This window comes from Aquarana catesbeiana, linkage group LG04, assembly GCF_042186555.1.
Source record: "Aquarana catesbeiana isolate 2022-GZ linkage group LG04, ASM4218655v1, whole genome shotgun sequence".
Lineage (NCBI taxonomy): Eukaryota > Metazoa > Chordata > Amphibia > Anura > Ranidae > Aquarana > Aquarana catesbeiana.
This window is the reverse complement of record NC_133327.1, coordinates 45,164,768-45,191,389: the sequence shown is the minus strand read 5'-3', so window position 1 is coordinate 45,191,389 and position 26,622 is coordinate 45,164,768. Positions and strand designations below refer to the sequence as shown.

General features: G+C 45.8%; 1 protein-coding gene across 1 annotated transcript in view; it reads left to right on the top strand.

The window, feature by feature from the left end:
• LOC141141362 (squalene synthase-like) overlaps positions 1–26,622 on the top strand; it is a 77,305-nt gene that overhangs the window by 10,177 nt on the left and 40,506 nt on the right. Inside the window, exon 2 of the mRNA XM_073629026.1 lies at positions 15,326–15,423. Within this exon, the coding sequence (XP_073485127.1) occupies positions 15,326–15,423 (98 nt within the window). The remainder of the gene's footprint in view (positions 1–15,325; positions 15,424–26,622) is intronic.

Below are 26,622 nucleotides of genomic sequence, written 5' to 3'. Positions count from 1 at the left end.
CCCGGTTGTGGTACATTAGTAGGTGTGAATACAGCAAAGAGGGTGACCTGGTAGAACAAAGAGTTCCTTACTGGCCAGGTATACCACTGAACAAGTTATTAATGGTGCAATGGTTGAAGGATTCAGGAGTAAGCTCCCTTGCTCAGCAGGTGCATTAGGTTATCTGGCCCTATTAGCCCAGCTGCTAGGAATCTGCTTAAAGTTGCTCCAAGATGCTTAAAAGCTGACCTAACTTTCAACAATGTGGCAGGGACCAAGCTTCTGTGTGGCACAGTAGGGGTTCCCTTGTGACAGATCCTCCTTTTGGGGGTTGCTTGCTATGGGTAACTTTTCATAAGCTCCAACCTCCCACTCCACTCTTACATTGTGGTTATATTTTAATGCAGGGGGTAAGAAAAACCTTTTTGTTGGTTTGGGCTACAGTCCACTCAGTGACAGATCTAAAAGCGATTTACCATAAATCGTTTTTCCTATATCCTTTGATGATTTTCTGTGCTAACATATGCAAGAGCTATATGATTGCTTCTTTAAGGGCTGCAGGTGGCTATTTACCTCCAGGCTAAATTGGTAACCACCCTTTTTAGAGGTCTTATATTGGTCTCTAGGGCTGGGCTCATTGAGACTTTAGTTACTGATTAGCCCCACCCGTGTATGAGCTGGCTAGCGTTTGCGCAATCTACGGAGGTAAGGTAGGACAACAGCTACTATAGTAAGGTGTCCAACCATTTTAGGATTGGTTCCTTCACTGGTGGTGAAGGATTAGTATCTACAGCCCAGGCTATGCCTATGAAATAATTTGCTCCTGTTTGGTTATTTCATAAAGGGATAACACCATGACTCCTTCTTGGCTGCTCACCAGTAGACCTCAGTAGTGAAGGTTTGTCCTTGCTGGGGTGTTTGGTGGCACAACTAAAGTACACATTGAGATTTGTGACATCTCTGCTGAAGCTTGTTGGGTGTCCTTTATATCCTAAAGGTACTGCTTTGTTTGGCTACAGATCAGAAAATACAACAGGGAAGGTGGTCTGTACTTTCTGGTTTTGTGCCGCACGCCAGAAACGCACATCATTGAGTCTGGTGATGACATTTCTGCTCATAATTGTTATATTGCTGCACATCAGACCTACACAAGATTGGGGTCTGTCTGTGGGGTTTTTGTGTCCTGTATTACTGCCTTATTGGTTGCTTATCAGAAAGGCAGCAGGAAAGATTGATGGCAGGGGTAGTACATATACTGCCTTTGGTAATCGGTACAGCACCACAAGGTGGCGTCCTGATTCAGACAGTGCTATTAACGGCAATAGCTGCCGATTTTAGGCATGCGATTTGACATGTGAGTCGCATGCCAAATCGCTTCAATATGGATGTGCTATCTCTATTCAGAATTGTTAGATTGTTGCACATTAGAGATATACACGATTGAAGTTTGTCTGTGGGTCCTGTATTACTGCCTTATTGGTTGCTTATCAGAAAGGTAGCAGTGAAGCTGGATGGTCCTGATTTTGTTGGAAAATACAAAATTGAACCTGTGCCATGGGTAGTACACATACTGCCATTTGTAATCGGTGCAGCACCACAAAGTGACGTGCTGATTCAGACAGCGCTATTAACAGCAATGGCTGCCGATTTTTAGGCATGCGACTTTGACATGTTGAGTTGCATGCCAAATCACTTGAATATGGATGTGCTATCTCTATTCAAGATTGTTGTTGCACATCAGACACATACAAAATTGAAGGTTTACTGCCTTATTGGCTGCATATCAGAAAGGACACAACAGTGAAGGTTGTTTGTCTTTTTCTGGTTTGTTTTTGCTGCTCAGCAGGGAGACACATTGAGGGTAATGACATCTCTGCTCAGTATTGGTATATCCTACACAAAGATTGAACATTGTTTGTCCTGTATGTCCTATATTTACTGACTTATCGTCCGTATATCAGAAAGGCACAGCAGTAAGTGGTGTTTCTCATTGATCTTCCTTGCTGTTTCTTAGGTATACACAGTAGGGGTTTGTTGGCTGCACTCCTCCAGGGAGCCACAGCATGGGGACCCCTTGTTTGTTCGACCCGAAAACTGCTTTTCCTGCGACCTGTGTAATCTTGAGGTCTGTAGTTCCGTAAGCAGGGACTGCTGGATACGCTGCGACCTGGAGTCGCACAGTCACGAATGATACCCTTTGGAAGCCATAGTATGACTTCTCATGCGTCTTGCAGTCCCAAGTGGCAGGTTGGGTCGCACGGGTGTGGGAACCCTAAGCTTATCTGTCCCTTCTGGTTCAGGTTTTGCAATGCTGCAGGAATACTCATTGTGGAGTTATTGCCTTATTTTGCAGTAGACCAGAAAGATCGCAGCTGTAAAGGCTGTCTGTTGTTTGTTTGTTTTTATGTTGCTGCACAGCAGAAGTACTCAACATTGAAGCTTGTTGGTGCTTTCTGTTTCATATTGCCTTACCTTATGGCACTTCAGAAAAACACATGACTGTAGGATAACAGATGTAATTAACATGCCCTTCTGCCACCACTAAAAACCCTTACCCCAATAATTCAGACCACACCGATATTGGAGTATAAAAGGCCGTAGCAGCCTATTTTATTTAAACAAATATACCTTAGAATATCAACACTATGGATATAAAACATATCCAACATAAAACAGCAAAACAACAACATCTGTTAAACAACCTGTCTAATTTCTCAAGCGTTGGTCTGAGCAATATCTTCATAATCATCAGTGTCCAATAACAAAAACTTACCCTGCGGTCCCATCAAATTTGTCACATAGGCCTCAAGCCGACAAGCTGGCTCAGAGACTACCAATGACCGCAGAGCCCCTTTATCACTTCCCGGTTAACCTCCATTAACCGGGAACCACCATCATGAGCCATATCAACGCTGGCTCCCAAAAAAACTCTTACTTTTTGCCATCTTTTTTCTCTTGCCCAGACCAACGCCCGCCACAGCACACGAGAATAAAACCTTATTCTTGTGTGCCCCTCCACACCCGAAGTGCTCGCTGTATGCCATCTTGTAAACCTAAGGCCCACAAGTCTATACCCACTTCGTTCAAGTGAACCCCATCAGACCTTAAATACCTCCAGGTTTCAAACTCAAGTTCAAGGTGTCTCACCGTTAAACCACCATTATTAATCACAAACTTGCTCACTTCTCTGTTTATTTTTCTCCGTGCCCTGTTCACACCTTCTACCGACCTAGCCATCCTCCATGATGTCTGCGCCACCATGTCGGACCAGACAATCACCATCTGAGGAAAAGCTTCCTTCAACTGCCAAACGTCCTACTTTATGTCCCGTTTAATGTCTACCATGGCCCTAACGCACAAGTCATTGCCGCCTAAATGAATAACTAATACGTCCGGCGGCCTATCTCGTTGTGCATACCGATGAACCTCAGCAACCAACCTTCCCCACAACATGCCGGGGAACCCCAACCACTTGATACATGCCTCCCGTTTGCTGAAACCCAATTGCCTACCCTCAAAAACGTGCATCACCTCTCCGTGCCCCCCAGGACACGTAAGAATGGCCCATGATCCAGACCATCCTCAGCAACGAATCTGAAACAGAAGAAAAGAAAAACAACCGAACAATAAAAAACTCCTATATTCCACCTTCTTTACCACATCCCCATAACAGTGATCCCATAACAGAGATCCCAGAACAGAGATCCCAGAACAGAGATCCCAGAACAGAGATCCCAGAACAGAGATCCCAGAACAGAGATCCCAGAACAGAGATCCCATAACAGAGATCCCATAACAGAGATCCCATAACAGAGATCCCATAACAGAGATCCCATAACAGAGATCCCATAACAGAGATCCCATAACAGAGATCCCATAACAGAGATCCCATAACAGAGATCCCATAACAGAGATCCCATAACAGAGATCCCATAACAGAGATCCCATAACAGAGATCCCATAACAGAGATCCCATAACAGAGATCCCATAACAGAGATCCCATAACAGAGATCCCATAACAGAGATCCCATAACGGTGCATGCATACCGTTTCTGACTGCTTCCGTAGCTGCTCCTATCCTAAACGAATAGGACGAGAAATCATTCTCATCCAGGCCCAAACCCCGTATGCATTTTGTAAAGACTGCCGCAAATTGAAATCTAGATAAAAATTCACCACTTAAATGTACCAAAAAAGGGGCCCGGTCGTTCTGAACGAACTTTTAAAAAATTCCCGAACTGCTTCTACCGGGCATAATTGTGATCCCTTCACTGGGTAAACTTGCACCAGTCTTTAGATTACGCTGCCCATGTAGACCCACTCACCGACTTCCTTATCCATCCCGCGATGAGGCCAATGTTATCCCCCACAGCCATTCGGAACAAGGTACTCCTTGCTGCTCCGCCTCCGGCGCCAACTCCCGAAACCTGTCCCACTGAAAGTGATACAACGCATCAGCTATCACATTTTCCACCCCTGGTAAGTGTACCGCATGAATGAAAACATTCAACTGCAGACAGCGCAATACTAAGTGTTGCAATAACCTGATCACTGGCATGGATGATGCCGTAATCCCATTGATAACTTGCACCACCCCCAAATTGTCCCCATGGAATCGCACCTTCAGATCCCTGAATGATGTTCCCCACAGCTCCACTGCCAGCACTACCGGAAACAACTCCAGCAGCACCAGATTCTTCGTGAATCCTGCCTCCACCCATGCTTGGAGCCATGGTCCTGCACTCCATTGTCCCTGAAAAAAATGCCCCAAAACCTGTGGAACCTGCGGCATCCGTGAATAGTTCCAGGTCAAAGTTGCTGACTGGACCAGATATCCACAGTGCCCTACCGTTAAAAGCTTCCAAAACATATACCACACTCTCAAATCTGCCCTGTGCGTTTCTCTTAATCGCACGAAATGTCACGGTGATTCTATTCCACTCGTGCTAGACGCAAGCCTGCGACTAAACACCCTCCCCATCGGTAATATGCGGCGTGCAAAATTCAGCTTGCCCAATACTGACTGTAGTGTCCTTAACTGCACTTTCTTTAAACCCAAAAGCCCTGCAATTTCTCTCTTCAGATCTTCCCGCTTATCATCCGGCAGCCTCCATTCCATTGCGTCCGAATCTATGACAATGCCCAAAAAACTGGATGACCGTTCACGGTCCCTCCGTCTTATCAGCAGCCAATGGAATGCCAAATCTATCTGCGATGTGCTCCAGCGTGGCTAACAGCACCACACAAATCCTGGAGGCCGCCGGACCTATACAAAGAAAAATCGTCTGGGTGTTGAATAACAGAATTCACCCCCGACACATCCCGCACAACCCATTCCACGAAGGAGCTAAAGTGTTCAAATATTGCGCACGATATTGAGCAGCCCATGGGTAAGCAATTGTCCACGTAGAATTCATTGTTCCAATGACAACCTAGTAGCCTAAAACTATCCTGGTGCACCGGCAGTAGTCTGAAAGCAGATTCCACATCCGCTTTCGCCATCAGGGCCCCCTAACCGTAACGACGGACCCATCCCACTGCCGCGTCGAATGAAGTATAGGTCACGGAGCACGCCCCCTGATCTATAGCATCGTTCACTGACCCCCCTTTTTGGGAAAGATAGGTGATGAATTAGCCTAAATTTACCTGGTTCCTTTTTTTTTTTTTTTTTTTTTGGTACCACTCCCAGCGGCGAGACCACCAGATCGTCAAACGGCGCCGCTGGAAATGGGCCACCCATCCGCCCCAATGCAACTTCCTTCCTTAGCTTCTCCAAAACACATCCGGATGTTGCATTGCTGACCGCAAATTGCGTGGAACCGGTGGAATTACCGTCAACTCGCATGGGATCTTAAAGCCAACCGAAAAAACCTACCTCCAACAATTGAGCTGCTGCCCTGTCCGGATACCTACCTAGAAACGGTCGCATCCTTTCCACCTTCACTGGGGTCCTCCCTTTTGTTTGCAGTCTCTCCTGTACGTGCATTTTCCCTGCTTGGAACCTCTGGACCCGGGGTGAGATCCCCCCGCCCTGAACACTCGTGTTTATCCTTACATGCGACTCCAACCTGCATGTCCCGGTGTTGTATAGCCAACAAACCCCTTTTCTATTTCCGACCGAATGTCCCTGGGACGAAGGTCCACCGCCCCCCCCCTGAAAAAACTGATTGGGGGCCCTCACCGTCATCAATTTCATCCAGAGGCTGATGTCCTTGTGATCCCAACGCAGAGCCGGCCTGACCACCCTCCGTTGTCAGAATTGTTCGTCATACCTCAACCATGCTGTTCCCCCATAAACTCTGTACGCCTCACCAAATAGCATCTTGATAACAAAACAGTGCCGAACAATGCTCGGGTTGTTTTTCCCCTATCACACTTGCCATAATCGCAAACGCTTGCAACCAGTTAGCAAACGTTCTAGGGATCAAACGATATCTCCTCTTCTCCTCATCCTCCTTCTTAGAGCCATGCGGCTTAACTCTATCAAGATTAAATTTTTTCAATGGTAGCAGTGAAAAAATTTCCACATACTCACCTTTCCACAGTTTTTCACGCACTACTTGTTTTAAGTGCGACCCTAACGGTCCCTCATAGCAAACATAGACCTCGCCTTTTGCCGCGTCAGCCAACCTTGTTATGTCCTGCCTGCCAGCTGCCTCCGCTGATTTTTCCGTCCCTTCCGCGGCCCCCACTCCCTGTCACCGCTGGGCTGGGCAATGCGACTGCGGCCTGCACCACCGGCCCTCCACTTTTTTTCTGCTCCACCTGCAACCCCCGTCGGAACCCATGCCGCCGCCGGGCCCGTGCGACCCTTTTCTGCCGCTTCAAAACGCTGTAAGAGCTCATTTATGCCTGCCAAGAAAACCCCCTAAGCCAGAGGCCCCCCGTTTGTGTCATTCACTCTGCCAGCTTCACTCACACCTGCAACCCCCAGCCCCCCACTACTCGGCAGACCTGCAACAGAAATCATGACATTAGACTCACCAGGCTGCACAGGCGTAGCCTCATCAGCCGGACTTCTGTTCTCCACCGCTGTTGTCCTCCTGGAGGGGGGGGGGGGGGCCGCCTCTTCCTCTGACCCGGACCGCTCATCCTCCCCAATGCACTCTCCTTCTTCCTCCTCAGCCGATGAATGCCCACCCGGCCTGGACACCAAGGTTGCCGTGGAAACCGCGGCCGTACACCCCCGCCTCCCCGTATCCCATCTGCCTGTCGTTTTTTGCTGTACCTTGCCCGCACCGGTGTTGGGAACCACAGTCCTGCCGTCAGGTACTATCGCTGCTCTACCCGGCCGTCCTCTCTCGCTTCTACTGCGACCCCCTGCCGTGGAACCAGAAGGCCCAGGGATCTCTCCTCGTGCACCGCTGCGCACATCCGACTCCCTGACTCTGGGGGCGGGGCTAACGCTTCTCTCCACTCTGGCTGTGCTAGGCCGCTGCGCCGCTCCCGCTACATCCCGCTGACCGCCATTCGGTCCACCTTCGGTTCTCCCCCGTCCCTACCGTTCGCTTGCCACTCTATTTGGCGGCGGGCCCGCTGAGGGACCGGAGTGAGTCCCAGGCTGCCGCTGTTCAGGGGAAAAAACTCCTCTGGGGGCCGCGACCGCCGAGTCCTAGTGTCGCTCGTTACCCCCCTGCTAGATGCAGGCTCTGTTCCCCTCACTGCTTCCTCTAAGGTGTCCTGGAGCCAGGCTGCCCCTCTCACCATTGCTTCTACTCTCATCTGCTCCATCAGGCGCTCCAGGTCAGCCATGCTGCTCTTCAGGGAACTTTCTTCAGGAAAACTGTTACTCCCCCCAGGGCGGGATGAACTTATAAAGACCCTCCTAGTGCCTCCCCCTCGGTTAACTAATATACACTCCCCCTCTGTGTTAACTCCACTGCTGCCACAGTCATGTACTCCCTCCACCTATGCATTACATGCTGTGTTCCGGTCCTTTCTATGCTGTAGGTTGCTTGTGTTCTTTCTCTGTTGGTTCTATGTAACTGCACTACAGAACTGCATAACAGGAAGGATTGTCTTATAACTGTACTTGGTGGTTCGTCATAAATACGCAACATAGAAGTTTGGGTCTTTCTGTCTTTTCTTTATAGCCTTGTTTTGCTGTACATCAGTAAAACACCACTGTAAAAGGGGGTTCCCGTCCTTTCTGTATTTACCAGTTATGACCTAGCTTGCTGCACTTCAGAAATGCGCAGCATTTAAGGTGTGTTTGTGTCTTAATGCTTACATATTGGCCGCACATCAGAAAACCAGACTGTGAGGTTCAGATTTGGGTCTCTTCCCATATTTGATATTTTGGTTTAGCTAGTCACACTCAGGACACAAGCATAGACATCAATGTTGTGTATCTTTCTGTCTAAATCTATTGTGCTATGTCCACAATCTATGATTTTTTTTATTTGTGATATTAATACATGTATCACCTTTTTGTATTTCAGCCTTCTCTTCCGTGAAAGGGCCAGGAGTTCTGGAGCAGATGTCACATGTCAGAAAGCCTCGACCCCTTACATTCAGGGATGCCAGAGCCATTTCCTAGGGTTGAAGCCCAGTAGAGTTATGGGTCACTGGAGGAAGGCGATAATGAATCGCCCTGTTTAATAAGAACTTAGGAAGTTCGGTTCAGAGGAGTTTTATGGCCTGAAGATGAAGTATAAACATGTACACCCGACCAAATAGGTTACAGCTCGGTGCATGGCCTTCATTTTGCTCTTCTAGCAAAACTAGATGTAGCAGTATGAGTGTTCTTCTCCTGCTATAGATGTTAATCTCCTGAGTAGGCTCTCAGGCGTAAGTAAAACTATAGATTGGGCATGCCTTAAACCCAGGGATTAAGTTTTTGTTAATCTATTTCCCTTAAGTAGGTTTCCCTTCAGTCTTTGCTGATGTAAAGCTAAAAATGAACAAAAGGGGTTGTCTGTCAGGGGCCCCCCTTTTTTGGCAGTTTTATTTCCCTGGACAGGGTTGTGTTAAGACAGGCCCCCTTATGGATCAATGTAGTGTCCTTGTCTTACAACACAGGTCTCCAATTTAATCTTATTAGTGGTTCTAAACAGCACCTATAGGCAGAATAGGCCATTGTTGGTAGATGTGTGACAGGCAACATTGATAACCTACAAGTTTAACATGTTTTCTGATTCCATCTTTAAGAGCCCACTCCACCTAGATCCTGCATCCGAAACCGAGAAGGCAGGGACACCGGTGGAGTAGACCGGCAGATCAGCCAAGATACCTTCATCAAGCATATGGAGTAAATGTAAAGCTTACTGCAGAACCGAGGTTCGCCAAGAGTCTTGCAGTGGTCCCACCCTAAGGTAGGCCTGAGGTACTTGATTATCCTCTCAGGTGTGCCGTCCTGGAAGATGACTTGAGAAAAGTACTAGTTACTTACCGGTAACTGTCTTTCTGGGAAATCTTCCAGGACGGCAGGCCTACTTCCCACCCGTTGGAGGAGGGAAAATTTTAGAACACTAGAAGGTGAGTGCCTATGAGGAATGATTTCCCTTGTGAACCAGGTTCAGGAGTTACTTCTCTACAAACTGAGGATCAGGGGGAAGGGTGTGGACTTAAAACAGCTGTTGATTGATTGTGTTTCCTGTGGGGAGGAGCCTCTCATCTCTCAGGTGTGCCGTCCTGGAAGATTTCCCAGAAAGACAGTTACCGGTAAGTAACTAGTACTTTTTTCGATACATTTTTTTTTAAGGAGGGGGGGGGGGGGGACCCACAGTGCAACATGGTTTAGGCCACTAGTCATGAGCAAACATTGTCCCCAGTGCAAGGTTGGTCAACTAATTGCAGCAAATGGATGCTAGAAACATATGTGACTGGGGGGGGGGGGATTCATATATTTTTTTTAATTCTTTTTAAAGGAAAGTGAGTGCATTCAGCTGAACCAGGATGTTGGTTTGGAGGCATGGGATATGACACCTGGACCCAGCAAAGACCTTCCTATAGGGGATGTTACATTCCCTGACGCAAGTCAGAGGGCCAAAGAGACCCAGAAGCGGAAGAAAATATTTGAGAGCCTCTTGTTTGCGCAAGTTTTTTTTTTTTTTTTTTTTTTTTTTTAGTCTGCCTTCAAATGTGTATACATGTCAAATGTTTAGATGTCCAAAACATCACCCACTCCACACATTAGCAAAGTATGTAGTGCATTAACATTAGCATGGAGAAGGAAGAGGTGGAAGGAGATGGCAGTGTTGCTAGGTACCTGAGCTTTTTGTAGACCCAGGCACCAGGGCCAAGATTACAGAGTACTTGCAGTGTGTGCATTCCTAGTAGTGTAGGTGTCTGAAGGGCAAGAAGGTTGCAAGCAACAATAGACTGGGTAGGTAAGTATCTCCCCAATTTGACTAGTAACTTGACCATAATTCACTATGTAGGTCCTCAGCCACATCGTTCCATTAATACTTTTTTCTCTTCTTACAAGGACACAAACTTCCAAGATGCACAGTGCAGATATGATGCAGGCTTTGATTGATCCAGAGAAAATAAAGGAGGCTGCCACTGCTTTACAGAGAAGAATATGTCCTTATGTCGACATGCTTGCCAAATTTTAAGTTTATTTGCCCTGAAGTTTTCTTCCACTTGTTGGCTCGTGTTTGCAGTTTTAAGATTTTCCCATGGTTTTATTACTTTTAAGCCCTGGTTCACATTGATGCTACTCTGAAATCGCACTACTTCACTTGAAGTAGCAAGGTCAGTGCAATTTCAGGTGCAACTTGATAGATATTTGTGTGGCTTCATGCGCAGATGTCTATTGAAGTCGCACCTGAAATTCTAAAAAGTAGTACAGGAACTACTTTTGCAAATTGTTGTGATGCCATTAAATCAGTGTCGCACCGATTGGAACAGTGCCATTGCCTCAAATAGGCTGCGACTTGTCATGCCATTTTATCAATCACATCATGTGACAAATCACTCCAATGTGAACCTAGGCTTTATAGTGTTTAGCCACTCCACTTCTCTAGGTGCACCACCAGGTCCTGTTTTCTTTATTTTCTGCAGGCTAAAAACGACTGTGTGACTTACTAACCTCGAATGACATCACCTGTGCCAAAAAACAAAAAAAATATAGAAAACACGACCTAAAAATGCATCTGGAGAAGGAGAGTTGTGAAACACTGCCCTCAGTAATGTTGTAATTGTAATCTTTATGTGTTTTTAAGAATTGCAACGCCAAAAATTGAAGCTGCACACAAATTCGGAATTCCCTCATGATCCCATGCCTAAAATGTGTGTCTTTCCCTACATCTGTTTTGGGGCTATAGCAAACTACAGTGTGTCAACATGTGCTATCTCCCATCATGGGATATCAATGTATGCGTTTTTAGGGGTGCAACCCTTTCCTCAAAACTAAAGTAGGTGAGAGGAAGGGGTTGCAACCCTGAAACATGTCCACTAAACCCCACTTGTAGTGCAAAGTGGTTTGGACTTTCAGAAATAACCCCCAGTGTGACGTGCTAGCTCCCAGCATGGGGATCAATGGATGTGTTTCAGGGGTGCAACCCCTTCCTCTCACCTACTTTAGTTTTGAGGAAGGGGTTGCACCCCCAAAACGCATACATTGATATCCTGTGATGGGAGATGGCACATGTTGACACATTGTGTTTTGGGGCTTTAGCAAATAACCTGCTTGTATCTATACACATTTACCCCATTTGAGGAAGGCAGCATTAACACAGTTTTGGGATACTAATGTCTCATATGGCTTTCACTTTAGCAAAGTTGAACTTTGTAAGTTCCTGAGTTGGGGATGTGTATCTTATGTTTTTAAACATGCCTGTTTAGCCCCAAAAAAAAAGCAAAATAATGGCAAACATACATGGTATACACCAAGATGTTGGTTTGTTCAAAAACCTTTTAAAACGCACATGTGAATGTGCTTGAAGTAAAATGTTTTACGATAAACTATGTGTGGCTTCTTATTTCAATGCTCAATACCAGTGTATTTGTTAAGTTGGTGTAGTTATCGTGACAATGTGCTCTAAAATGTTGGAAACTCAGGCAATTTTAGGGCATCAAAGAAAATAATTTAAAGGAGTTGAAAAGGCTGAATATTTTTAACATTAATGTATGTAATGCATTAAACAACAATAACATTGTGTGTAGCAGACCCACAGCACAACATAATAGTTAACTGAAGAAGAGATTTTTACCTCATAGTGCAAATGTAACTTATTTGCTCCATTGTAGAAAATGGCCAAAATTAAGGCCATTTGAGAACCTAGGAGACAGATAAGACACACAAACCGTAATTCAAATGAAATAGGAGTTTAGTATCAAATCAAAGATTTATTCCTGATCAGCAACGTTTTGCTGCAAAGCCACTGCCCCTCCACCCACAAAGTAGGCCATATATTGTTGCCGGACATCTCAGGCAGTTTGGGAGGGCAACCCAGCAGATTCGTTTTCCAGAGCCATCATCACACCAGCTGGGCCTGACACTGAAAAGTCAACCTCACTTTGAAGTGAGGCAAGGTAGCTGCATGCATTCCTGTGTAAGTAATTGTGCGGTATGCAGCACAATACGACATGGTTTAGCTTGTATTTGGCCATGTTAATTGATGTTAGAAACAGCCTGAACTGGCTGGATAGTATGCCAAAGGCGTTTTCCCACAACCCTTCGGGCACGAGAGAGCCTATAGTTGTATATCCTCTGCTCTGGGGTGAGGTTCCTTTTATAGGAAAGAGCCTCATAAGATGTTTCCCCAGAGCAAAGGCCTCATCTGCCACAAATACAAAATTGAGGCCCTCAACATTCTCCTCAGGAGGTGGCAAATGTAGGTTGCCATTCTGTAGCTGATGTTAGAATTTGGTCAGTGCAATCACTCCTCTGTCCAAGTTTTGGCCATTCTTCCCAACATCCAGGTACAGGAACTTGTAATTTGCAGACACTACTGCTAGCATGACTATGCTGCAAAAGCCCTTATAGTTATAATAAGAGCCCGTGTTGGGACAATACGGATGTGCTTCCCATCGATTGCCCCACTACAGTTGGGAAAACCCCACTGATGGTGGAATTTGGCTGCAACAGCCTGCCATTCCTGTGGGTTGGAAGGAAACTGTGGAATCAAACAAGAGAAAAAAAAAAAAAAAAACTTTTGCACATAACATTGCAAGCAGATTTGGACCAAACATTCTTGGTCAACATAAGTATAACATTTATTTAAATGAGTATTTAAAGACAAAAGTATCAGATTCCTCACCCCCTCTGGTGGCCCATTCTAAAAATGTTATGGTGTGGGGATGGGTATATGTTTTGGACAGGTAACCCTCTCCACTTCCATGAGAGCTGAATGCATAAATAATGTGTGATACTTTGGCCAGCCCCTCCTTACTTACACTATTGGCAGCCCACTGAACAGGTAAGAAGTGTCATAATCCAAAAATATGGATACACACTGTCCAAATTGAAGCACATTTTTACAGTCATAAATTACCTATCAAGATAATAGGAGACCAAAACTTTCAACCGTACCATTTGAAGGTATTCAGGCAGGCCGTTGCACTACATGCTTTGGTGAATTCATCCAGAAATATGACCACAAAAGAGGTATAGTGTGTATGGGTTTTGTAAAGTCAGCAGATAGAGTATTGGTATCAGTTGACTTAGCATTTGGGGGGGGGTGTTCCAAATGAGTTTGTGCCCCAAAAAAATGCCTCTTGCACTCTGCCTGAATTTGAGGACAACAATAACATTTGTACACATTTTAGGGGTGTTTAGGGTAAGTACAAAAATGAAGCTAACAAAATAGATTGTTAAGTTACTAGGCTGGGTGTGTATGGGCCAAGGATAGCATGCTGGGCAGGTTAGTGAAGGAAAATATGCATGAAGGACAAAAAGCATTAAAAGCTTACAGCATGCATGAGGACAAAGAGGACATTCACAGCATATTACAATAATGGTAATTATGGAATGAAGAAATTAATACAATACATTAAATACAAAGAATGTGATGTTAAAGGCTAAAACTTACCCGAATATACTTCTTCTGCAGGACTTGGATAATGGCAGAACAGGTCTCTGGAATAATGATTCCCGGAGGCTGAGGGGAGATCCCAGTTGTGAACTTCAGATCCTGGAGACTTCTCCCCGTCGCCAAGTACCGCAAGGTGGTGATGAGCCTTCGCTCGGGAGTAATGGCAAGCCGCGTGCATGTGTCCTGCTTACTAATATAGGGGTAAGCAATGCCAATAGACAGTGAAAACAGGGGTCCGTCGTCCGGAGATGATTCCGAAAATCATTCGGATTATTCTCCTAAAGCTCCCACTTCAGCAACCAATTCTTGGTCCAAAAACTCCTCCTCCACCTGTTCCTGGACTGGACTTGGGTCAAAGCAATAACTCCAAGCCCAATGATAGCACAATCTCTTCGACAAGAACGCCACATGGCTAGTAGACGAATGGCCGTTCAGAAACGAAATGACAAGCACGACCTGAAAATCAGAAAGGACCTGACAAGCACGACCTGAAAATAAGAAAGGACCTGACAAGCACAACCTGAAAATCAGAAAGGACTTGACAAGCACGCACTGAAAAACAGAAAGGACCTGACAAGCACGCACTGAAAAACAGAAAGGACCTGACAAGCACGCACTGAAAAACAGAAAGGACCTGACAAGCACGCACTGAAAAACAGAAACGAACTGACAAGCACGACCTGAAAAACAGAAATGAACTGACAAGCACGAGCTGAAAAGCGCGAATCGACACTCGCCAAACTTCTACTAACACGAGATTAGCAGAAGGAGCCCAAAGGGTTGTGCATGACTGTTGAACTTCCTAGTATGGAACATCTATGAACATCTAGTATGTCGCTACGTTCGTAATTGTTGGCCAACAATTGTGTGGCAGTGTGTAGGCAAGACAACGCCCTTCGGACAAAATTCCACAGTTTTGCTGGCGAACAATCCGATCGTGTGCACGAGGCTTTAGATTGTCTGTATGAAGGTCTTCTTTAACAGTGGCCATTAACTTGTTCAAGAGAAAGCTGTAGGCTCAATTCACAAAGCTAATACACCTTATCTTTTAAAAAGTAACAGTTATTTTCAATTAGGTTCATAGTGATTCTAAAGGATAAAAAATAACATGTCATACTTGCCTGATCTATAATTTTGCACAGAGCAGCCCCGATCCGAGCTGGGCAAATTCCCAGTGTGCCTTAAAGTGAGAATTCAGATAAGCTTTGTCATTGATCTGTGTGCCGTTCCCCTGCAATGAAGCCCAGTGGGCAGCTGTTGCTGTTGAGGGTCAGTAGGCTGCAGGAGAGGGGCTTAGGGAAGACCACACCATGCACAATTGCTTTGTACTGGAAGCTTTTCCATTCTGTCTCTTTCTTTACAGGACCCCATGAGTGCGAGCCTGCAGACCTGCTACAAATTCTTGGAGAAGACGGGCAGGAGCTACGCATTTGTTATCCAGGCCTTGGAAGGGGAGCTACGGTGAGTGTATTGTCTGTTTTAACCCCTCAATAGCTGCAGTAAGTTGATTTTGTGAGAATTTACTGTTTAATAATTTCTATCACTTTAAATGGCTTTTTTTTTCTGTTCGAGTGGCACAAGAATCAGAGTGTCTGAGCATTTATGAATTGTCGTCAGATGGGGTCAACTTCGGCTAGAACTACACTTTATTTTTTTGGTTCTCAATACTCTAAAATAATGGCACTCTAGGCTGCCAGCAGCAGAAACCATTCATTAATAACCATTCGAAACCTATTTGTGAAAAACTGAACAGAAGTGGACCTGGCGAGAAGGTAGTACATTCTCTGCAACCCAGTGTGATCTATCAGGCTATCATACACCTCACATTATGACAACCCACCATAACATTGTCTGCCTACCTAATATTGAGTGGGTCCCCCTTTTGCCAACTACATGGCCCTGACACATTGAGGCATGGACACCACTAGACAAAAGCATCACACCGACTCTGCCGGCTTGTCTTCTTCCTATAGTGCATCCTGGTTCCATGTCTTTCCCAGGTAAGCGACACAAGCGCCTGGCTATCCACATGATGTAAAAGAGAACCAGATTTATCAGACCAGACTATCTTCTTCTATTGTTTTGTGGTCAGCTCTGATGCTTATGTGCGCATTGAAAATGCTTTTGGCTGTGGACACAGGTCAGCATAGGCATAGTTGGCAACATCGTAAAAAAATGTATACAGGCACTTTTTTTTTATCTGTAGGCGGAGTCTTTCTATAATTAGGGGGCATGGTATTCATTCAGACGGGACGCAGCGGGGAAAGAAAAATGTGGCGTGCGGATGCGGCAAAAATAGGTATGGTTTAAACTAAAATGTGCATGGCTTAAATGGGGTGTGGCTAGAATTTAAGATGAACGAGGGATGGAGGGAGCAAGAGATAGGGAGGGAAGGAGAGAGAAATAAAGAAAAAGGGATGGAGGGACAGCAGGCCCAGATCCTACACCACAATAGAAATCTGTGTATTCCAGGAAGTTTAACAATCGGCAGATAAAGATACTCCAAACACCTGGTGTTGGCGCTTAAATCATCCCGGCACCATGGTTGTTATGGTGTCAGAATGATTGAAGCGCATTATTTCTATTGCATTGTAATATAAAATTAAATAGTTCAACTCACCATAATGCAGAATCAGTGGAAGCCTTGAGCGTGCCACTTGCCACGTTGCATGCTATCAGGTGCCCCCAGCCAGTGGAGTCCCTTGTTACATCAGGTGCCCCCAGGCAGCGGAGTCCCTTGTTACATCAGGTGTCCCCTCTGCATTTAGGGTTGCCACCTCATCCCTTTAAAACCAAACACATATAAATTACACAGGTTCTGTGGCTAATTAAGGTGGCAATTAAACTCACTTAGTGCCTTATGTGCATTAAATTAGCCTCAGAACCTGTGTAATTCATATGTGTTTGGGTTTAAAGGGATGAGGTGGCAACCCTACTCTGCACCCGGGTAGCGACGCCACTGCTGGTGAATGGTCTCCGCGCCATTCCAGAAGCCCGGCTCCTGGAGGCTGAAGGGAAGAACCAAGTGGCGGAGCCTGGGTTCCGCCTCTTTCCTCATCACGATAGTTGGTCTTCTGTAAAATGGCGGCCGGTTAGAGACAATTTAGTGCTGGTCACGGACCGCTAAAAAAAATAATTAAAAAAAAAATCGGGAAAGTGGCAATTTCCCGGGAAACGTTAAGACCGGGACACAGGTCTAAATCCCGGAAAATTCGGGATTCGGGCAACTATGCATGAGCATCCGGACCGGTCTGCAGCTAAGCAGCCCTATATGCAAAGAGGTGATGTCTTTCTATCAGAAAAAAAGAACATGCATCAATGGTCCTTGGCCACCCATGACCCTGTTTCCTTCCTTGGACCACTTTTGGTGGGTCCTGATCACTGCAGACCAGAAACATCTCACAACAGTTGCAGTTTTGGAGTTTGACCCAGTCATCTAGCCATTACAATCTGTCCTTCCTTGTCACAGGCATTCAAATGCTTACGCTTGCTTTTTTTTTTTTTTCTGCTTTATATACATCCTCCTCCAGGGACAACATTCACTTGCTGCATGTTATATCCCACCCACTTTTAGATGCCATTTCAATGAGCTAATTAATGTTTTATTCACTTTACCTGTCAGTTGTCATAATGTTATAAATGTCAAAAAACCTTAAACCAATTAGCTCAGTTGAGGTACTTCTTAAGTGCAAATTATTGTGAACCAGTGAAAACTATTTTAAAGTCTGCAAAAAGTGTGTGTGTGTGTGTGTGTGTGTGTGTGTGTGTGTGTGTGTTATTTACTCCCCGGCCACTTTATTAGTTACACCTGTTCAACTGCTGGGTAACACAAATGGCTAATTGGCCATGGCAGCAATGCAATGTATATAGATGTGGTAAAGATGACTGTAGATGTAGTTCAAACCGAGCGTCAGAATGGGAAAGAAGGGGGATTTAAGTGACTTTGAACATGGCATTGTTGTTAGCAGTGGTGTCACTAGGGTTGGTGTCACCTGGTGCGGCAAAACGTGGTGTAGCAGCCCCCCTAATTTCTTTCCGATATATAATTGCAATAGTAGGGCCCAGCACAGACTCCTCGGTAGTAGGACCCCCTTCTCCCCAGTGCAGATGTAGTGCAAGTGAACATGTGTGTGTCCCCCTCTAGCATTGTGGTGAGTACAGTTTCTTAGACTTTTACTCTTCAGACTCACTGATCTGATGTCATGTGGGTGGGACAGAGCAGACTCTCTAGCAGGAGTAAAGCCTGCCACCTCCCCGATTCTCCAAGGACATCTTCCTAGCATGGCACAGCCTGGGCAGTGTGCGCCCAGCTATGAGGTGGGCAGAGAAAGGGGGATGGGATCTACTGTGGCCAGTATTCCAGAAAGTCTGAGAAGACTGGCAGGAGGGGGTGGACTCAGCAGCGTGCAGAATCTAAGTACAAGGTAGGGAGATGGAAGGAAGTACTGACAGAACTACAATGCCAGGACATATCACGGGACACGTGTCTGAACAATATAGGAACCTGGAGTCTATCATGGGGCGGCCCCACACCTCTATAGCGATGCCACTGGTTGTTGGTTCCAGGCAGGCTAGTCCGAGTATTTCAAACTGCCGATATCTACTGAGATTTTCATGCACAGCCATCTCTAGGGTTTACAGAGAATGGTCTAAAAAGAGAATATCCAGTGAACGGAAGTTGTGTGGAGGAAAATGCCTTGTTGCGTTCAGCGGAGAATGGGCAGACTGGTTTGAGATGATAGAAAGGCAACAGTAACCCAAATAGCCACTCGTTACAACCAAGGTATGCAGAATACCATCTCTGGATTCACAACATGTTGCATCTTGAAGCAGATGGGCTACAGCAGCAGACGACCACACCGGGTGTCGCTCCTGTCAGCTAAGAACAGGAAACTGAGGCTAAAATTCACACAGGCTCACCAAAATTGGACATTAGAAGATACGAAAAAAGTTGCCTGTTCTAAGTCTCGCTTTCACTTGCGACATTTAGATCCTGCTTTGTATCAACGGTTTATGCTAGTGGTGGTGGTGTAATGGTGTGGGGGGATATTTTTCTTGGCACACTTTGGGCCCTTAGTACCAATTGAGCATCGTTTAAACGCCACGGCCTACCTGAGTATTGTTGCTGACCATGTCCATCCCTTTATGACTACAGTATACCCATCTTCTGACGGCTCCTTCCAGCAGGATAATGCACCATGTCACAAAGATCAAATCATCTCACCACTGGTTTCCTGAACATGACAATGAGGTCACTGTACTCCAATGGCCTCCATGTTGACAGATCTCAATCCAATAGAGCTCCTTTGGAATGTGGTGAAACTGGAGATTCTCATCATGGATGTGCAGCCGACAAATCTGCAGCAACTGCGTGATGCTATCATGTCAATACGGAGCAAAATCATTTTCCAACATCTTGCTGAATCTTTGCCACAAAGAATTAAGGCAATTCCGAATGCAAAAGGGGGGGGGGGGGGGGTCCAACCTGGTACTAGCAAGGTGTACCTGATAAAGTGTCTGGTATGTGTATATATTCAATATAAAGAAATTGTGTCCATGTCCTTTAAACCCAACGGTGTATAAGGCCCGATTCACACCTATGCAGGTTGCAGTTTGCATATCCCAGGTGCATTTTGCGTTTTTAATACACTTTTTTGATTCATTGAAGTCTATGGAACCAAAAAGTCCCTGCTCCTTTCCATAAAATGCAGAGATGTGAACGTGACCCATAGGAAACCCTGAGTGTTTCTGCAAAACTGAAAACGCACTAAAATGCATAGGTGTGAACCAGGCCTAAACGGCGTGTCCACCACTGCTAAAACCACAGCCTCTTGCTGTGCCTCAGCCTCTAGAGCTCCTGCTCTAAGAAATAGGTTGGTGCACAATGCACTAAATCCCCCTAAACAAATCAAGACTTCCAAAGATCTAATAGGATTTTTTAAATGTGGAAAGTGTCTTCCCTGCAGAAAAAGCAAAAAAACGGAACGAAAGAAGGTGGCTTTTAGATCTATTCCTACAGGGAAAGAATACAAAATAAAGGAGTTAATAATGTGCACCAGCGCACACATGTCACATATGTTCTGGAATACCCTTGCGACAAGCAATATGTGGGCAGAACTACCAGACCCTTATTCGTCAGAATTAGGAAACACGTAAACAATATCAAAACAGGCTTTACAAAACCTGGTGTATCCAGACACTTTAAAGAGTGCCACAACGAGGACCCATCTGGTCTAATTTTTTTATGGTATAGACAAGATAAAAGGACACTGGAGAAGAGTTAATAAAAGAATAAAAATCTCCCAAAACGAGACCAGGTGGATCTTTACTTTAGACACCCTTCAGCCTAAAGGCCTGAACATTGACATAGATTTAAACTGCTTCCTCACCAACTTCTAATTTTATCTCCTTTTGACGAAGTTTTTACTATAAAAGGTTCTCTTATCAACTATGGTCTTCATCATATGTTTTTAAAGCATTTCTGTATGCATGTGATACATCTGCGGCTTTATGTGATTTGCGGCGTTTTTTGCTTTTTTGCACTATTTTGCACTATTGTAGTAACTATTGATGTTACTACACTATACATCACTTCCACCTTTAATCTAAGATGCCACTAGTAAAACATCATTACACTATTTTAAAGGCATTTTTGTATGTGTTAATGCACTTTACATACTTTTTTAGCAATTTCTAGCAATTTTTTTGCAACTTGCAATTTTATGCGACTTGCTGCCATTTTTTTGCCATTTTTTTGCATTTTTTATCGCAATAATGCCCTCTTTTCTCTTATGTCCACCTTCGGATGTCACTATACATCCTCTAACATCATTTTTTTTTTACCTCTAGTCCAACAGAATACCACAATGCAATTATATTTCTTACCCATTTTTTAACTTAAATTTAATTTTGTAATATTATGTATTATGATATGTATTTTGGTATTATGCGGTGTGTCCGTTACAACTTGGAGTTAAGAACTCCTTTTAAAATTATCCCTCGTCATGTTGCGGAGTAGTGTTGTCTATTGGCATTTTAAATCACACTACTAGCAATAGCATCCGCCATGCCGAAGCCTGGACTAACCAAAAATGGGCGCGTTCACATTGCCATCAATTTAGGACACACCTCATACCATATAAAAACCGGATGGTGTAGCAGGATGGCATCGCTCCAGATGATGTCCCAGTGATGAAACACGTAGGACGGGACTATACAGCGTCATTGCATCACTTCCGGTTTCGAGCCGTGGAGCGTAGATCGCTCCAGTTTCCTGTTTTTAAACACTGTTTTCGCTTTTAATGATTTTTATTAAATGTGAGAACCCATCAGTATTAATACATTTTTGGATTTTTGTACGGTACTACACTATGGAGTCTCTTTCCTCTCTACATGTGGGCAACATCTAAGAGGTTAGCAGTGAGGAGACCACTTACATCGCAGACAAGGTGGCACTTGGAGAACACAGGACAGGAAGTTTCCTCCCACTCCACAGGCTACATAGTGGCTCATACTGTGAAGGTGAAATACCTCCTTGTGGGGTGAATAATAGCGGTGAGTGCGTTTCTTATGGGGCACTGTTTTCCAAGAAGCACAGAACAATTTGAAGGAGCACATTGACACTTTATTGGACTTTTTTTTTTTTTTATACACCAGGGTTTAAGGACGGTATATGCATATTTCACAGCAACAATATACACCAGTCATATATGTTGGAATTTTTTGCACAGATATGTCACTTTGAATTGCAGGTTTTGCACAGGATTGTGTTTATTTATTTATTTTTTTTCGTTTGAACATAATATGTATTATATATAGGTGGTTAGGACGTTTACACAGTAGGATTTTTTTGTGGATTTTTGTGAATATACAAATATTTATTTTCTGGACTTTTATTGTCACTTTTTGCACTAAATGCACCTGTGACACACACCCCTCAATTATGTAGAGTAGGGATGAGCCGAACACCCCCCGGTTCGGTTCGCACCAGAACCTGCGAACGGGCCGAAAATTCGCACGAACGTTAGAACCCCATTGACATCTATTGGACTCGAACATTCAAAATCAAAAGTGCTCATTTTAAAGGCTAATTTGCATGGTATTGTCCTAAAAAGGGTTTGGGGACCGGGGTCCTGCCCCAGGGGACATGTATCAATGCAAAAAAAACTTTTAAAAACAGCCGTTTTTTCGGGAGCAGTGATTTTAATGATGCTTAAAGTAAAAAAAAAAAAAAAAAGTGAAATATTCCTTTAAATATCGTACCTGGGGGGTGTCTATAGTATGCCTGTAAAGTGGCGCGTGTTTCCCGTGCTTAGAACAGTGACAGTCCCTGCACAAAATGTAATTTTTAAAGGAAAAAGAGTCATTTAAAACCGCTTGCGGCTTTAATGTAATGTCGGGTCCTGGCAATATGGATGAAAATCAGTGAGACAAACAACATGGGTACCCCCCAGTCCATTACCAGGCCCTTTGGGTCTTGTATGGATATTAAGGGGAACCCCGCACCTAAATTAAAAAAAGGAAAGGCGTGGGGCCACCAGGCCCTATATACTCTGAACAGCAGTATACAGGTGGTGCAAACAAGACAGGGACTGTAGGTTTGTTGTTAAGTAGAATCTGTTTGTAATTTTGAACTGGTACATTTTTAACGTGTTTAGCTCCAGCCAAAAAATCTATTTTAAGCTTTTTGGAAAACATAGGGAAGGGTTATCACCCCTGTGACATTTGTTTTGCTGTCTGTGCTCCTCTTCAGAAGATTTCACCTCACTTTTTGTCCCAATGACAAATGTTTTTTGAAAATTTAGGGTTTTTTCTGAAACAAGGATTGGTGATAAAGCATCAGTGGAAAGGAGAAAAGTTTTTCCCATATTAACTCTTACAGGAGAGAATTTCCCTTCCTAGGGGTAGATTTCATCTCACTTCCTGTTGTCTGCTTCCGTTTGCAAGTAGGAGTCATTTGTAAATTGGATGTTTGAAAATAGGGGCCTGCCCTATATACTCAGCAGAAATTTGGGCCTTAGGTGTTGTTGTGGCCACAACACTGTAAGCCCTCACAGGGCCCTGTTGTGAAATATTAGATCAAGAATTGTAATTACATGCCCCTGTTAAACAGGGGCTGAAAAATTAGGCCTTAGTCACTAGTGCTGGTGCCACAACACTGCAACCCCTCATAGATACTCTAGTTGGAACGCAGGAACGAGCCCTGCTGCAAAGTATTGCATCAAAAATTGTAATTACACGCCCCTGTTAAACAGGGGCTGAAAAATTGGGCCTTAGGCACTGGTGGTGGCGCCCAGAACCAAAATGTTCTTACAAGCTATCAGCGTGATCATTGAGGAGGAAGAGGATAATTACTCAGGATAGTCACTCAGCATCAGCATAGGCAGTCTTTGAAGGGATCTGAGATTTCAAAAAAAATTATTCGGTTACATCAGCATCAGGTGCTTGGTAGCTGGTGGTGATCCAAGACTGATTCATTTTTATGAAGGTCAGTCGATCGACCGAGTCGGTGGCCAGACGCACCCTATGATCGGTTACAAAGCCCCCAGCAGCACTGAATGTGTGTTCCGAAAGAACGCTGGATGCAGGAGAGGCCAGTAGCTCAATTGCATACTGGCCAGTGATCCATCCTCAAGACCCAGTAACCCAGAGGATTTTTGGTGGGAAAGGTGTCCTTGTCAGATCTTGCCCCTAGGTATTCCTGCACCATGTAAAACAGACGCTGGCGATGGTTGCTGGAACCGATCATACCTTGGGGCTGCGGACCAAAAAATTGTCTGAACGCATCGGTCAGACGACCACCTTTTCCACCTCTCCTTTGACTGACCGAAGCCTCAGCAACACGTTGTCCAGGAACAGGAGTTTATAACCTCCCAGTCTCTGGGAAAGCGTTGCACAGACCTTTCTGCAAGGCCTCCCAAAGATGTTTCATCCTCTGCTCCCTCTGCGAAGGCAAGATAAGGTAACGTGGATCAAGGAGGGTTGGCAGCCAGTATTGGTCCTTCTCCTTGATACCACGAATACGAGGATCCTTACGCAGGCTTTGCAGGATCAGGGAGGCCATGCAGCGTAGGTTTGCTGAGGCATTCGGTCCGGAGTCCTCTGGGTCACTAAGGACGACATGGTCCGCAGCCACCTCCTCCCAGCCACGTACAAGTCCATGTGTTTCTTGGGACTGATCCCTTAAAGACTGCTGCTGATGCTGAGTGCCAGGCTCCACCTCCATACTGACACAATCCTCCTCCTCCTCGTCCTCTTTCTGTGTGATCGGCGGGCACGCAGGAACACTGTCTGGATAAAGGGGGCCTTGAGAGCTAAGGAAGTCCTCCTCTTCCTGCCTCTGTTCTGCCTCAAGTGCCCTGTCCATTATTCCACGCAGCGTGTACTCCAACAGGTGGACAAGGGGGACAGTGTCACTGATGCATGCACTGTCATTGCTCACCATCCTCGTGGCCTCCTCAAATGGTGACAGGACAGTGCATGCATCCCTGATCATGGCCCACTGGCGTGGGGAAAAAAAAAAACAAGCTTCCCTGACCCTGTCCTGGTGCCATAGTCGCACAGGTACTCATTGATGGCCCTCTGCTGCGTGTGCAGCCGCTGCAGCAAGGCCAACGTTGAGTTCCACCTGGTGGGCATGTCACAGATTAGGCGGTTCTTGGGCAGGTTAAACTCCTTTTGGAGGTCTGCCATCCGGGCGGAAATGCACACAGACTTTCCTGGCCTGCCTCAGGACATCCTGTAAGCCCGGGTACCTGCCCAAGAACCTCTGCACCACCAAGTTAAGGACGTGAGCCAAACAGGGCACATGGGTCATTTGTCCCTGGCGGAGGGCAGAGAGGAGGTTGGTGCCATTGTCGCAAACCACCATTCCTGCCTTAAGTTGGTGTGGCGTCAACCACCTCTGAACCTGCCCCTGCAGAGCTGACAGAACCTCTGCCCCAGTGTGGCTCCTGTCCCCCAAGCACACCAGCTCAAGCACTGCATGGCATCTTTTGGCCTGCATACTTGCGTAGCCCCTTGAACGGCTACGGAGCACCGCTGGTTCCGAGGACAAAGCACAGGAAGAGGCCATGGAGGAAGAAGAAGAGGAGGGGGTGGAGGAGAGAGGTGTGTCACAATCATTAGTAGTGGCATTTTGGAGGCGTGGTGGCGGAATAACCTCCAACACTACTGCAACTTGTCCTGCATCCTTCCCAGCTGCCAGCAGTCACTCAATGCGCGGTGAAACTTAGGTAACGTCCCTATCCATGCCTGCTGGACCATGAGTCAGTGGTAATATGCACCTTACCGCTGACTGCCCTGTCCAGCGAGGCCAAGACATTGCCTTCCAGATGCCAGTAGAGAGCCGGAATCGCCTTCCGTGAGAAAAAGTGGCGTTTGGGTACCTGCCACTGAGGAACCGCACATTCCACAAACTCACGGAAGGGGGCAGAGTCTACCAAGTGAAAAGGCAGCAGTTGCAGTGCTAGCAATTTTGCCAAGCTAGCATTCAACCACTGGGCATGTGGATGGCTGGGAGCGAACTTCTTTCGGTAGTGCAGCAGCTGGGGCAGGAAAATTTGCCTGGTACAATCTAATGTCGGTGTACAGAAAGCAGATTGCCCACAAGTACTTGGCTGTGACACACCTAATTCTACATCTTCATTCCTCTCAGTGCAGGTCATAGAGAGGACTGAAGGTATAGTGGGGTTGGAGATCTCAGCTGATGAGGAGCAAGGAGAGGTCCTCTTTGGTGTGGGTCTTTTAGATACGCTTGCCAACGAACTGCATGGCAGGTCAACATATGTCTGGTCAAGCATGTGGTGTCCAAGCAGGAGATGTTTTGGCCACGCGAGATACGCTTGAGACATATGCTGCAAATAGCATCGGTGCGATCTGATGCACTTGTCTCAAAAAAGGCCCACACCAAAGAACTTTTGGAATAACGCACAGAGACAGCAGTGCCCTGCACATGTGGAGCTTTGGGGTGTGATGCAGTCAGTGTGCTGCCCTTAGGCTGGCCCCTGGAGGGCATCCTGCCTCGTTGGTGATGTGCCTCCTCCTCCTCTCCTCTCCTCTCCTATCAGGCACCCACGTTGAGTCAGTGACCTCATCATCCCCTCGCTCCTCATTACTGGAGCAAACCCGGCAGTATGCTGCAGCAGGGGGAGCATGACTGCCAGATTGCTGTCCTTCTTGGGCACCCCCTCTGTCATGTTACTGCCTTCATCTAGCTCAGTATCATTATCAGAGCCTTCCAAACTCTGGGCATCCTCCTGGAGCATGTACCCAATACTGTGGTCAAACAGTTCGAGGGACTCAGGAGAACATGGTGGGGCTAGGGAAGGAGTCACTGATGCCATTGAGCCGAGGGAAGAGGCCGCGTTGGCAGCTGTTTTGCCAGACAAAGTACCCTGAGCATGGGTGAGAGAGGATGAGGAGGATGAGGACGGCTTGGTTATCCACTCGACCAAGTCTTCTGCATGTTGCAGCTCAACGCGGCCAGCTGTAGAAAAAAAGGCCAAGCATGTCCCACGGCCATGTGCTGATGAGGATGCACCGTTTCCACGACCAGCACTGTTGCCTCTAGACACAGAGCCTGCTTGCCCTCTTTTATTGGCTTGTGACTGTCTGCCTCTCCTTGTTGGCCTTCCAGACATACTAATGGCCTGTAGCTGC